The sequence below is a fragment of the Candida albicans genome, chromosome 2 (genome assembly GCF_000182965.3).
Source record: "Candida albicans SC5314 chromosome 2, complete sequence".
Taxonomy (NCBI): domain Eukaryota; kingdom Fungi; phylum Ascomycota; class Pichiomycetes; order Serinales; family Debaryomycetaceae; genus Candida; species Candida albicans.
The window spans coordinates 221,891-236,907 of record NC_032090.1 but is presented as its reverse complement, the minus strand read 5'-3'; the positions used below and the strand labels follow the sequence as shown (position 1 = coordinate 236,907).

The 15,017-nt window shown below is 30.4% G+C and overlaps 6 protein-coding genes across 6 annotated transcripts; 3 read left to right on the top strand and 3 right to left on the bottom strand. All coding sequences in view use genetic code 12, as the record gives it.

Moving 5' to 3' along the window:
- Positions 1-544: 544 nt before the first annotated feature.
- On the top strand, positions 545-1,903 carry DCW1 (putative mannan endo-1,6-alpha-mannosidase; the record flags this gene model as incomplete). Its single annotated transcript, XM_714346.1, has 1 exon — positions 545-1,903. One exon carries the CDS (start codon positions 545-547, stop codon positions 1,901-1,903), a length of 1,359 nt encoding a protein of 452 aa, XP_719439.1.
- A 592-nt stretch (positions 1,904-2,495) lies between these two features.
- Positions 2,496-4,388, top strand: SNX4 (Snx4p; the record flags this gene model as incomplete). Its single annotated transcript, XM_714347.2, has 1 exon — positions 2,496-4,388. The coding sequence occupies one exon, from the start codon at positions 2,496-2,498 to the stop codon at positions 4,386-4,388; it is 1,893 nt and encodes a 630-aa protein (XP_719440.2).
- A 312-nt stretch (positions 4,389-4,700) lies between these two features.
- Positions 4,701-6,434, bottom strand: CAALFM_C201340WA (uncharacterized protein; the record flags this gene model as incomplete). The annotated part of the gene is made up of 1 exon (XM_714348.2): positions 4,701-6,434. One exon carries the CDS (start codon positions 6,432-6,434, stop codon positions 4,701-4,703), a length of 1,734 nt encoding a protein of 577 aa, XP_719441.2.
- A 1,372-nt stretch (positions 6,435-7,806) lies between these two features.
- On the top strand, positions 7,807-9,366 carry SIR2 (Sir2p; the record flags this gene model as incomplete). The annotated part of the gene is made up of 1 exon (XM_714349.1): positions 7,807-9,366. One exon carries the CDS (start codon positions 7,807-7,809, stop codon positions 9,364-9,366), a length of 1,560 nt encoding a protein of 519 aa, XP_719442.1.
- Positions 9,367-9,682: 316 nt separating this feature from the next.
- On the bottom strand, positions 9,683-10,924 carry CAALFM_C201320WA (proteasome regulatory particle lid subunit; the record flags this gene model as incomplete). The annotated part of the gene is made up of 1 exon (XM_714350.2): positions 9,683-10,924. One exon carries the CDS (start codon positions 10,922-10,924, stop codon positions 9,683-9,685), a length of 1,242 nt encoding a protein of 413 aa, XP_719443.2.
- Positions 10,925-11,287: 363 nt separating this feature from the next.
- Positions 11,288-13,333, bottom strand: CAALFM_C201310WA (uncharacterized protein; the record flags this gene model as incomplete). The annotated part of the gene is made up of 1 exon (XM_714351.2): positions 11,288-13,333. The coding sequence occupies one exon, from the start codon at positions 13,331-13,333 to the stop codon at positions 11,288-11,290; it is 2,046 nt and encodes a 681-aa protein (XP_719444.2).
- Positions 13,334-15,017: the final 1,684 nt, after the last annotated feature.

The following is a 15,017-nucleotide window of genomic DNA, read 5'->3' as shown; positions in this document are numbered from 1 at the left end:
GATTAAGAGTGATACGGGACACGCTTTTATCGGTCCCTTCCCCCCCCTCCCCCTTTCAAAGCCTCCGCCACTACCGCCACACACTTTGCACTAAGCTCCGTACTAAGCATACACCCCCCTTTTTATCGGAGAACGCGCCCCATGCACCCATTTTTTCTAACGAGAGAACAAATTACAAAAGAAAGTTTCTAAATTAAATAGAGGGAGAGAGAGAGAAAGAGAAAGAGAAAGAGAAGAATGAGATTCTCTTTAACAGTGAAACAATGGAACAAAAGAATAAACTGCGTGAGGTATCAAATTGTTATTTGTTAATCACCATAATAACTTTTACTACTAAAAAGCTTGATTTCTTCTATTCACACACACTCTCTCTCACTCACTCTTTATATAGTACACACACAAAATTTTTTTTTCTCTCTTTCCTTTTCCTTTTCCTAAACATATATTTGTGTGTTCTTTCTTTCTTTCTTTCTTTCTTTCTTTCTTCTTTGATTTTGTTTACTTTTCTAACAAAAAGATTCATATGGTATAAGAACTTTCTATCATGAAGTTCTCAATATATTTAATAATATCTTTATTTTCATCATTTTCGCATGCAATTTGGCTTGACACCAATAATGAAACAACTATTCGTGAGGATTGTAACATCATTGCCAAAGGTCTATTAGATTATTATGAAGGTACTAAATATGGTGGTGTGATTGGTATGTTTAGTTGGCCATACTATTGGTGGGAAGCTGGTGGTGCCTGGGGTTCATTAATAGATTATACATTTTATTTTGATAATGACACTTTAGTGCCTCTTATTACCGATGCATTATTATATCAAACTGGTGATGATGACAATTATATTCCTTTAAATCAATCTACTACTGAAGGTAATGATGATCAAGCATTTTGGGGTATAGCTGTTATGGCAGCTGCTGAACGTAATTTCACTAACCCTAAAGATCCGACAAAGGCATGGTTAACTTTAGCTCAAGCAGTTTTCAACACTATGCAAGCAAGATGGGATACTGAAACATGTAATGGTGGATTAAGATGGCAAATTTTCCAATGGAATTCTGGTTATGATTATAAAAACTCGGTTTCTAATGGGGCACTTTTCCATTTGGCCGCCAGATTAGCAAGATACACTGGTAATGATTCTTATGTTGTATGGGCCGAAAGAGTATGGGATTGGATGTATGGAGTTGGGTTATTGACGGAACAAAATTGGTGGTTTGTTTACGATGGGGTTAAAATTGCTAATAATTGTTCTAATATCACCAAATATCAATGGAGTTATAATCAAGGTCTTATGTTAGCAGGATGTGCATACTTGTACAATTACACTGAAGAAGAGAAATGGTATAATTATACAATTAAATTATTAGAGAGTGCTCAAGTATTTTTCAAAAATATCAGTGGAAGTATGGTTATGTATGAAGCAGCTTGTCAACCTTCGAATTCATGTAATAATGATCAACGGTCATTTAAAGCATATTTTTCACGATTTCTTGGGTTAACATCTGTATTGGTACCTCAGACTGAACCTGTAATTACTAAATGGTTAGTTGACTCGGCAAATGGAGCTGCTGGTTCATGTAGTGGTGGTTCCGATGGGGTTACTTGTGGGTTGTCATGGACTGACTGGTCTCAAGGCTGGGACGGTAAATGGGGGTTAGGTGAACAAATGTCCGCTTTAGAAGTGATGCAAAACTTGATGGTTCATAAACGTCCAGCTCCTTACACCGCCGATACTGGTGGTTCATCTATTGGTAATCCTGCAGCTGGTTATGGTAAACTTACTAGTGATGCTACACCTTTGTCTATAGATGGTGGTGATAAAGCGGGAGCGGGTATTATTACAGCAATAATTGGTGCATCCTTAGTAGGGTCCTGTGTGTGGTTGATATTATAGTTAGATATTTTTATTTTTAGGGATTTGGGTTCCTATATGATTTTGTTTTATATTTTGTATTTTGTATTTTGTAATTTGTATTTTTTTAATTTGTGTTTCTGCATTTAAAGTTAAATCTTCCCTCCAGATGAATCATATTTAGTAATGATAATGATGCTTATCCAAAACCAAATAAATCTGAATCGAGTTGTTGTAGATAAATTTGATATGAGCATAAAAAGCATGGAATTTAATCAATCCCGAGAATTGAAAGTTTGTACACGACAAGTATTTGATAAGAGTTGTCTCTTTTCTTCTCTCCTCCCTTCTAAAAAATGTGTACGTATCAATTAATTAATTAATTAATTAATAAAACATCATACATACATTCCCTCCCTTCCCTTCCCTTCCCTTCCCTCCCTTCCCTTCCCTTCCCCAGCCAACGAATCCGGTAGTAAATACACGCCATAGATAATACTACTGTCCACAACCACTATCACCAATTCCTTTTTAAATCAAACCAATCTCCTCCCCCTTTTTTTTTACCTCCTTTTCTTTATACACAACTACTTCCTCATTCTACCACTGTCTACTTTAATCACTCGACACAACTATGAGTTCTGAAGATCAATTTACTTCTATTCAATGGGATAGAGATGATGGCGAAAATACTAACAACACTCCAACTGATACAACTATTAAATCAAAGTCTTCTAAATCTAAAAAATCTAAAAAATCATCATCTAAGAAAAAGAATGGGAATAAAATATCTCCTCTGTCAACTACTGAAACTTCTGATGCTGATGATACAATGAAAGAAGTGACAGATCAATTGGAATCGACACAAATAAATGATGATAATCATGAAGTAGATGACGGAAATAAAGAGCAAAATGTTGATGCCAATCAAATTGGTAATAGTGATGAAGATCCAACAAATTCATTGTTGTTACCAGTAAATCCTCAACCTAAAGAACCGCAAGAAGAGAAAGAAGACTTACAACAACAATTACAACAACCACAACAACAATTGGCATCTATACAACAAGAACCAGCACCAATTCAACCTCCTTTCAATGCAGTTGTGAATGATGAATCATTGTCAATTCAACAGCAACAACAACAACAACAACCTACTGGATATGTTGATATTTCTTATTATGAAAAATATTCTATAAAAACAACTGTGACTCATCCTAATCGTGATTTAGATACTGCATCAAAACCGTTTATTTCATATTTGGTCACTACTACTACTGATAATCCATCTATATTAAAATTAACTAAAGAGAAAAAACCTAAACAGGGAGAGGAATATTTGACATTTAGTGTTAGAAGAAGATATGGAGATTTCCGATACTTGTATGAAAGTTTAAGTAATGATTTCCCTACCGTGATGATTCCTCCATTACCTTCAAAACTGAATTTCAAATATTTGACTGGTGATACATTCAGTTCGGAATTTGTTCATAAACGGTTACATTCATTGGATAGATTCATTAGGTTTATTTTACAACATAAGATTTTATCTCAACTGTCAATTTTCCATTTATTTATTTCTAATTCAAATGATTGGGCTACATTCACTACATCTTTAAAACTTAAAGATTCAAGTTCTGATGAATCAGGAATTGTTGGTAGAGTAGTTAATGAAGATTTAATAACTGAAACCGTGATGAATTTTTTAACTCCATCAAAACATAAAAAGGAGACAAATAAAGATATTTTAGAAATTAATGATAAATTGAAGAAATTATATGAAAATTTAATTAAATTAGATAAAATTTTTACTAAATTAAAAAAAAAAAATCATGAATTAGGTAATGATTATGATCAATTTCTGAATCAAATTTTAAAATTATCATCAGTACAAAAGGGTGAAGATTCAATCATGACAACAAATTTCAAAATTTTTTCCGATTCTTTAAATTATTTTCTGAAATCTTATAATGAAATGTATCGATACATTGATGAAAATTTTTTGATTTCTTTACAAGATCTAGCGAAATTTTGTTTAAGATTTATTCAATTGATTAAATTAAAAAATGATAAATCTACTGATTTGGCCGTATTACAAGATTTTTTAAATAAAGAATTAGCCAACAACCTGGGTGGTAGTGGTAGTGGTAGTGGTAGTGGTGGTAGTGGTCTCCATCAACCACCTAATCCAGTTATTAGTTCATATCAAGGGGGTATTGTAAATAATACTACACAATTAATTAAAGATACATTATCAACTTCAAACACCACCATCAGTAATACTATTAAATCTGATAAAATTAAAAATTTGGAACAAGAAATCGCTAAAGAAACGAAAATTTTAACTGATTTAACTAATAAAATTATTAATGAAGAATACCCAAATTGGGAGAAATTTAATAAAATTGAAATTAAAAATTCAATGCTTGGTCTTTGTGATCAAAATATTAAATTTTATAATGATTTATTGGAAAAATTTGGGGAAGTTGAAATGAAACTTATAAAGAGATTAGATGAAGATATGTAATGTGTGTTCATGTGTTTGCTAGTTAGTTAGTTAGTTGGATGGATGGATGGTTGGTTGTTTGGTTGATTGTTTGGTTGGTTGCTTGCTTGCTTCATTTATAGGTTTGTCTCTTAGTTTTTTAGTTTTTTCTAACACAATTCTACATCATTTCTTTTTTATGAATCCTCTTTTCTAACACCTCTGTTTGATATCATTTTACAGGTAAACGGGAATACAATTTCGAAAATCAGTTTAAATCAAAAGTTAATAAATGTATTCTTATTTTATTTTATTTTATTTATCAGCATCAATATATGTAGTCTACTTTACAACCTATTCTTTATGCTTTTCATCTTTCAATCTATTATCACCTTCATGATCACTAATTTCATCATCTTCACCCAATTCAAATAATGTACTACTTGGAGCTTCATGTGGTTCATGAGTACCCAATTGATCATATTGTGGTGGATTTTCCGGTTGAATATTTTTATTTTTATTATTGGTGGTGGTAGGTAATTCAAAACTATCACGTTCAACTTGTCTTTGAGGATTATGTTCTCCATTATCTCCTTCATCATCATCATCATCATCACTATGACTCATTAGTGAAAAAGTATCTAATTCCATACCTTGTTGATATTCCCCATTTTCATCATCATTAGCAACTTGAGATGAAATGGCAAGCATATAACTTGTTTCTGTTGGTCTCCAAAGCCAAGCAACAGCCATAAACACAATGAAAAACACTACACTGGGCCAAAAATCATAAATGAAAAATGATCCTTTCCAATGTTGTTCAAACATTTCTGTAGATGACATACTTAAATAAACAAATGATGATAATGTTAATCCTAAAAATGTTAGTATAACTGATCCAAAAATAATTTTAAATAAATTTTGATATAAATTCAATTTAATAATTTGACGTTGTTTATGTAAACTTTCCGTAGTTTTCCGAATGGAAGCCAAAATTGTTACATAATAAATCGATAAAATAATTGCAATAGGGATAATTGGTAATAATCCCAAAAAACTACCTGATGCCGCAGTGTCAATACTATCAGTACTCACCAAGGCATTTGATGAACCACCATAATAATTGAAAAATAAATAAACAAATGAAGCAATAAAATTAAATCCAGCCAAAACTTTACATCCAAACATGACTTTTTTGTCCAATTTCAATTTAACAACCCCATATCCAAGGGAAATACAAAGTAATAAAAAAAATGAAAACGTGATTTTGGCAGCATTTAATAATGCAAGGAATATCATATAAAACCTAGCAAATCCACTACTGGGAGATTCAATTCTATTGACCAAATCATAATATGACCAAACTACTACAGTATCAAACGTTAAAAATCCCAACATTGCCAATAAATATCTTTGTAAAGGTAATATTTGATTTTCCTTTCTTTTTTTAAAAAATTGGAAACCAAATAATGCCAAGGCAATGGCATAACAAATGGCTAATATACCATAAGCTGGTAATTTTGGTATTTCACTAGCACTTAATTGACCAAAAGCATTTTGAAAATTCACTTGTCCATTATAAACGGTGTTTTCATATTGAGTGAATGTTGATACACAATAATACCCAGTGACATTCACGGGATAATTGATATTTGCATGTCCTAAATGAGTCAATTGGGCGGTTAATATAGTACTATTAGTAACATTTTTATTAACAATAAATTTCCCCTTTTGTTTTTCATCACAAACTTTTAATTCATTAATGGCATAATCATCACATATAAATTTGTATCGTCCATCACCTAAATCAGCTCCAATATTCACTAAATCTTTATATTCAAATATAATATAACTAACTGAAATATCTTTATCATTGACTTTTTCATCTTTATTGTTATTTTTCGGATCATATTTCAAAGTATCAAATTGATTTAATGTCAATCCAATATGTGGTTTGAATGATCCACCCCAATCTTGTTTGGAATACATTCCCGAACATACTTGAGATAAACTATTCTCATCAAATCTAGCTAAATTGGCTAGTACAACCCCAATATAAAATGACAATGAAACAAACAAAAGTTGCATAATTGTGGTATAACAGTTGGTTTGGTTTGGTTGGTTTGGTTGAGTTGGGTTGGGTTGAATTGGGTTGATTCGGCCTTGCTGTAGTTTTTTTTTTTTTTGGTCAAATTGAAGGATTTCTTTTTCCATTGATCAGCGAAATCAAATTTTTTGAGTGCGGATAATTTTTTGTTGTTGTTGTTGTTGTCTTCGGCTTCAGCAATTTTCTCTCTCTCTCTCTTTCTTTCTTTTCTTCCCAGCATAGCCGGGGGAGAAAAAGAAGAAATTATTACCACAATATAGAGAGGGAGTTGAGAGGGAGCTGCCACCGCCACCTAAAAAAAAAGAATAGCTTAGAACAATACCTTAACAAAAATAATTTTGTTATTAAAGAAAGGAAATTACTATAGCAGGGTAAATAGAAATAATTTATCATGATTGTCAATTATTTTGTTATTCAAAAAAAAATACTCGTTTTCTTGTCGTCGTCGTCGTCGTCTTGATAGCAAAGTGTTTTTCGTAAGTTTTATTTCTTAGTAGGAGTTTTTACGAACCTCAAGAAAGTGAATTTTGTTTCATTCCAAGTATTAGAGTGGACAAATTCAACATTGCAGATACGTTAATTGTTAATTTTTACAATAATTTTGTACCAAAATCAATGCAAAAAACCCTTTCTTGGCTAGGGTTTGTATCTCTGGGTTGAAAAATTATTAACAATTGTATTGATGTATTTGTTGAACAAATCAAGTAAAAAATAGGAATGTTGTTGACATATACGTTGGAGGTAAGCAATCAAGAATACTAGTGGTAGTGGGTCACAAACAATAAGGGGTCGCTTATAGCTTCTTTAAATTTTAAGAACCATGATCAGATGAATGCCGGGTTAATATTGGAATGTACCCCCCCCTCCCCCCAATAAAACACAAAAACCGCCATCACAACAGTAGGGCATCAACTGTTGAAAAGGACGCCCTAAAATTTAGACGAGGAAGAAAAAATAAAAGGTACTAACTACTAAAGAGGGAGGAGCATCATATTTTATCTTTTGAGGGGGGCGGGGACACGACAAAAACGCGTAAGTCTTAAAATAACAACAACAACTACCAAATGAGAGTGCCAAGTGAGTGCCAAGTGAGTGAGTGAGTGGAGTAGCGTACAAGAATTCAAATTCTATTGTAGAAGAAATAAAAATTTTGTGTTGTTTGTAAATTAATTTCTGTTGGTACGAACTGAGAAAAGAGAACCAAAGAATCAAAAAGGAAGGAAAAAAAAAAAAAAAAGAAATCAGAAAACTAAAACATTTTATACAACCCCCATCTCTGGAGAAAATATAACCACGAGTCTAAGTTTCTTTATTATATTGACGTTTCAGTTATTTGAGAGAAATCCTCTAGTAATGACAACTTTTTGGTCACAAACAATCAATCGCCAAAATGGTGGTGTTGCTACTGCTACTGCCACTGCCACTGCCACTGCTGCTACCACCACGCCTACTGCTGGTGGTACTGGTGCTGGTACTACCACATCAACTAAAGGAATGATTACACCCACACCTTTTAATATTGATATCAATAATGATTTAAATGATTTTGATGGGAAATTTATAGAAACTTTTAAACCTGATTTAGAATTACAAAAGAAATATCGACTGTTTATTCAACGAGAAGGAGCTTTATCATTTCTTCGAACCGAAATAACTCAATCAATGTCTAAACGAGATATATGCGTTTTAATTTTAAATTTAGGATACCCTAAAAAAGCCGTGGAAGATTATCCAATATTAACATTAAAAGAGTTGGCGTATATCTTGTTGAAGTTGATGTTAACTGATTCAGCACAATTAGAACCAAAAGTGGAAATTGATGAAAATGATAATAAAAATGATGGTACTAATAATAGTGATATTGATAGTGATATTGATAGTAATAGTGATATGGACCTGCAACTGGAACTGGGAGAATTAGACGATGCTATGGATGTGGATGATTCTTTATCGGAAAATGAAGATGAATATGATCAAGACATGTCTACTACTACTTTAAAACGAACAATAAACATGACACCATTTAAATATAAACTACCGGATCTTATTTCTGATTTATCTAGAGCTAAAAAAATCATGGTAGTTACTGGTGCAGGTATTTCTACATCATTAGGTATACCCGATTTCCGATCATTTAAAGGGTTATATAATCAATTATCTAAATTGAATCTTAGTGATCCACAAAAAGTTTTCGATTTACAAACATTTATGAGAGAACCCGGATTATTTTATACCATTGCTCATTTAGTCTTACCACCAGATGGGAAATTTAGTTTATTACATGCATTTTTGAAATTATTACAAGATAAACATAAATTATTACGAAATTATACTCAAAATATTGATAATTTAGAACAACGAGCAGGATTGAAACTGGAAAAATTAGTTCAATGTCATGGATCATTTGCTAAAGCTAAATGTGTTTCATGTCAAGGTATATTTGCTGGTGAAAAAATTTATAATCATATTAGAAGAAAACAAGTTCCTCGATGTGCTATTTGTTGGAAAAATACTAAACAAGCACCAATCCATTTTGGTGCCATAAAACCAACAATTACATTTTTCGGTGAAGATCTTCCGGAAAGATTTCATACTTTGATGGATAAAGATTTACAACAAATTGATTTATTTTTGGTTATTGGAACTTCATTAAAAGTGGAACCAGTAGCAAGTATAATTGAAAGAGTTCCTTATAAAGTACCGAAAATATTAATTAATAAAGATCCTATTCCTAATAGAGGTTTCAATTTACAATTGCTTGGACTTTGTGATGATGTCGTATCTTATTTATGTAAATGTTTAAAATGGGATATTCCTCATGCTGATTTCAATAATAATGATGAATTTAAATTATCAAAACTTAAAAATGGTGATTGGGAAATTGTCAAGAAATCAACTTCGACAAAAAAATGATTAAATTAATATTGGTGTCTTTAATGTTTTTCTTTTCAATTCTTTTATATATATATATTTATATATTTATATATTTATATATTTTGAAATAATAGAGTGGTTTTGTATATATTTACCGACTATTGTGTATATTGTTAACTTTTATCAAATTTAGATAGGAGTTTGGGTATCTTTGTGTTTTCTACAAAAAATAGCCCCTTGTTAACGTTATCTTGACTGTAAATCTTGCACAATTAATGTGTGTATGTTTCAATGGATTGCATACATAAATGTTTATTGGGGGGGAAAAGGGTGAAGGGTGAAGGGGGTTCATTTTCTAAAAATTTTTACAAACTAAAGAAATATTCTTACTTAAATGCTCCACGTTTTGAATCAAATTTTTAACTTGATCTAAATTCAAAATTCTTGGTTGAATCCAAGATACCACCACATATTGTTGATCTTGATTAATATAACCTTCAATCAAATGTAATGACATAGTTTTAATAATGATCAATTCGACTTGATCAATAGGAGTATTAGTTTTTTCACTAATGATATCAAAAGATAATTTTTTATCGGCTGAAACTAATTCTAATAATGCCATAATGGTTAATTTTTCTTTTAAAAAAATTTGATGTTGTTCCAAAATTGGAGCTTTCTTTATAGCTATTGATAACCAATGATTGAAATTGTCAACATTACCAGCATTTAAATTAATAATTAATTGATATAACCAATTATATTGAGATGATGTTGTTGATGATGATGGTTGAGAAATTTCTTGGAAAATATCATGTAAAATCAATTCACCAAAATTATAAATTTTATCACCCAATAAAGCAGCAATACATAATTCATAACGTAATTTATTTTTTTCTTCATCAGTTAAATTAGTCACTGAAGATAAATATAATAACCCATTTGAATAATAATCATTATAATTATTTAAAATTTTGGCATGTTCAGTTTTTTCTAAATAATAAGCAGAATTAATTTTAGAATTTAAATTATTGTTTAAACTTTCAAATTTTGGAGCTACATCAATTAAAATATCTTCAGCTTTATTTAATTGGTGTAATTTCAAATAATAACGAGCAATTTGTAATTTAACATATATAACAGCTTCATCATCTTGAATTAATTGTTTCAATTCTTCATCTTGATTTTCTTCTTCTTCTTCTTCATTGTCATCATTGTCATCAACATCATCAGTAACTCTATAATTATGACTTCTTTTCAAATCATTAATAAAATCTTTTTTTAATGTTAATAAAGTTGATAAAGTTTCTTTTGGATCATTTTCAAATGATTCTAATAAATAATCAACAACTTTAATTGGATTCAATTTCAATTGAAATTGTTTAATAAATAAATTATAAAGTCGATTTTTTAAATTTGATGTGATTATAGTAGAATCTAATGTATAATAAATTTGATCTAAAACTTGAGTTAATTGATGCCATAATTTACGTTCATAAAAATCTTCTAGTTGATAAATAATATTATTTAATTCAGAATTATCTGATTTCAGCCTAATTGTTGCTAAAACTGTAGAAACTTCAGTATCTATATCCATTGGCGACATATTGTTGTTGATCTTAAGGGTGGTCTATAAGAAGAAGATAAGTTGTCTTGGTTGGTTGGTTGGATTTTTTTTTTGTGTGTTGCCACTCAAAATTTTCATCATCAAAACCTTTATCCAAATGTTAGCAAAAAAAATTAGTCTATTTGCACACACACACACACACAGAGTTGGCCTCTGTGCTACACAACTTCTACCAATATATTATAAACTTATAATGATATAATTATGTATTGTATATAGATATGTAAATAACTCCCTAACTAATGAAAAACAAAAACAAAAAGACAATCAAATAAATAAATAAATATCAAAGCAGGCACTTGAAATAAAGTAACATATACAAAACATATTAATCTAGTTCACTTCTCTGGTTTCATTAACTAAAGATTCTTTAAATTCTTTCCAATTAGTTAAATTTGCTTCAAACATATTTTTACAATTTTGAATATAAGTTATCATTAATTGTAACCATTTCCGTTCTATTTTCAGTAAAAATTCTTCAAAGGTATTGACTAAAGCTTCAGTCAATTTATGCATATCTTGATTACACAACTCTATCAATTGATTGAGTTTATTCAATTCTTTTTCTATATGATTGAGTTTGAATCTAATTGAGGTTTGATGCAGATGATGGGACTGTGACTGTGACTGTTGTTGTTGTTGTTCCCTTTGTGGGGAATTAGGTGCCAGTTGTTGCTGCGACTGTTGTTCAGTGGATCCTGTTGCAGTTGTTGGTTCTTCAATTGGGAGTTGGAAATTGAATTTTTTGGTTTGATTATTCCCACCAAATAACCCGTACCATGATGATTTTTTAGATATCTTTTTCGTTGATAAATTTTTCAATGCATTATTGATTGTTGGACTGTTCAATTCCTTCAAATGATCAAAATTTTCTGTATCTAAATCTCCATCATTGTTGTTGTTACCACTGTTATTGCTGTTATTACTGTCATTATCAGTTGATATTCTTGAAGCTAATAATCCACCACCACCACTACCACTACTACTAACACCACCAATATTAGTTAAATTTATCAATTGTTGAAACTTGTTAAACTTAAGTTTATACAAGATTTTAAACTGAACAATCTTATACTTGTAAAATTTTATTAAGCCTAAAGAATTTTGAAGGTATAATATCAATTGATCAACTGGTTCTTGCCATTGTGGAACCAATTGATTTAAAATAAAACTTTCAAAATTAAGAAAAGATTGATCCATAGTTGAACCAAATTTTTCAATGGCTTCCAGTAATTCATTATTACTACCTGATTTCTGTTGATAAACCTGTAATGAAAAATTATTTAAATTACCACCTAAATCAATTAAAGTATCAACCATACTTTTATAATTTTTCGTTGTTTTAGAATTTAATTTATTTAAATCAGTTAAAATTTTAATTGTTTGATGAAATTTAATTTCAAATTGAATCAATTCTTCCGGGATAGAAAATTCTAAATCTTGTTCAAATCCTTTCAATTCATATAATTTCACTTGATCATTTAATTTATATAAATCTTCATTAATTTTTTTCAAATTAGATAAATTATCAATATGAGAATTGAAATCAAATCCATTAACAATTGGTAATAATGAATATAACCCATTTTGATCAGCAGGATTAATAGGATTAGCTAATAATAAATTATCAGGGATAAGACTCACTGGTGGTTCATTTAATGCATTATACCAACATAATTCATAATTAGGATCGAAAAATTTATGTAAAAGTGGACAATTTTTCAATTTATAATCCAGTTGGAATATTAAATCATCCAAAAACATTTTGAAATACCGTTTTCTCATTTCAATTATGGAAATTTCATGAGAATGATTGATTGTATTTAGTAAATAACTTAATATCGAATGCTTTTCTGGAATGGGTGGGATTATTAATGTCGGGAATAATTTTAATAAATTGTCTCTCAAAGATTTAAATTCACTATATCGTCTTTTAACAACTATTTTCGTTGTTGGTGATGATAACTCTATAGTATAAACAATGACCGATGAATTGACAAGTTTTTCGGAATTTATTATATCTACTTGCAATTGAGAATCATTTAATAATTCAAGAATTCTATTGGATAATCCAATAGTACTGTTGACCAATTCATTAGGATAACCATTATTGAGCAGAGTATTATGTTTATGTTTATGCTTATGTTGTGGTTGCAGTTGGGGATGTGCATTTGAAGTACCAGAATGTATTGATTGGAGTGGCGGTTTGGGTGATTTAGTATGTGATTGTTTACTTTCATTTTCTTGATGCTGTTGTTGTTGTTGTTGTGGTGGTGGTGGTTGAATCGGACGATATGGATCATTCAATATAGAAGGATTGCCATAGAATGATGGATTATTATCTTGTTCAATATCTTCAAATAAGTTATCGGTTGACATTATCTGTGGAGGTGAAAAGGAAATCAATAATAGTAAAGTAAATTAGAAAAATAGAAATAAGGGGAAATAAAAAAACAAAGGGAAATCAAAGATAAAGATAAAGATAAAGATAAAATAAAAAAAAATAAGTACCACTGATAAGAGGATTAAAATTCTATATCACTCTATCCACTTTATTAACATTTCTTTTTTTTTTTTTAACTTAGTAGTTGGTTGGGTTGGGTTGGGTTGGTGTGTAATATTTTTATTTAACCATTCACTCAATTCTCTCGCTCTTGCTTCTTGCTTCTTGCTTCTTGCTTCTTGCTCGCTAAGACTTTTTTTTTTTGTTGTTTGTTTGTTTGTTTGTTTGTTTTCACACTACCTTGTTTCATTCACTCACTCACAAAGCGGAGGTGGTGGTGGTGGTGGTGGTGGCGAAGGTTGGTTGCTGGTATGAAACGTGATCAAAGCCTTGTATGCAGAATTTGCTTAGTTTGCCATTAGATTAGTCATATTCAAAAGGGATTCAAACACCTTTTAAGGTAAGTTGTAGAGGATGGTAGAACTATTGAATGTGTTGATATATGAAGAATATAATCATTTTTGATTAAGGAGGTTGGTGGTGGTGGTGGTTACGTATTATCGAAGATTGAGGTTATGAATCATAATTGGTTGTAAGGTGGGAATTCATTACGTAAATTTTACTTAACCACTATTGTTATTGATAAATTTGCTTATCGAGAGAAAATAGTATATGTTAGCCGGTTCAACGAAAGAACCGACTAGCAGAGCCTACTAAATTGGAATTCTGATGTTTCGTCAATTCTTCCTCAGACGTTAACGTTTCTCGAGAAAAATCTAAAAGGGGTTAGCTTGAAACAGTGCATTCTATTCTGAACTCAAACTAATAGTAATAAGTAACTAAATATAGAAGAATCTTATATTTGAATTATAAATGTTAATGGATAATCGATAGATAGTGAGAACATATATAAAACTATATAAAATTAATTAATCTTCACCAGACATATTTATAAATAATAGATAGTCGTGCAAAACAAGCCAAGTAAGAAAGGAGTTGAGAAACAACCAATTCTTGTTGGGTAATGAAGATCTGGCAACCTTGAGTTTTGCTTCAAGATAGAAATGATTGAATCCACAAAAAAACTAAAATGGAGATCAAATTAAAAATTGCTGATACCTAAATAATTTTTTTTGCCGATCGTAAATCAATTTTGATCCCCAAGAACTGGTTAAAAATGATGAACACTAGGTATACCAATTATCTGGTTATAAAGAGTATCGTATAATATCTTGTCTTTGTCTGTTTCATTCACCCAACAGAAACTAGTTTTAATTTACAAAGTGATGTAAAAAGCCACCCATTGATTTGACCTGAAATTTGCTCATTTTTCTTTTTTTTGCCATGGTACACATATAGAGAGCATTTGTGTAATTTTTGTGTCATCACCAAGTCCCCTAGTAGTAATTACGGTAAATCAAAAGAACAGAAATTCTGAACTGGTAATATATCAAAATGGTTAAAGCAAAATTGGTTAGTAAACTTCAGTGAATGAGAGAATTATTTGATTATTAATAATACATCATTGGATTACTGGCTGTACCTTGTGAACTAAAAAAATGTTTAGTTCTGTTTCCTTTTTGTACTGCTTTACACGGTTTTTTTACTGTTAGTACGTAA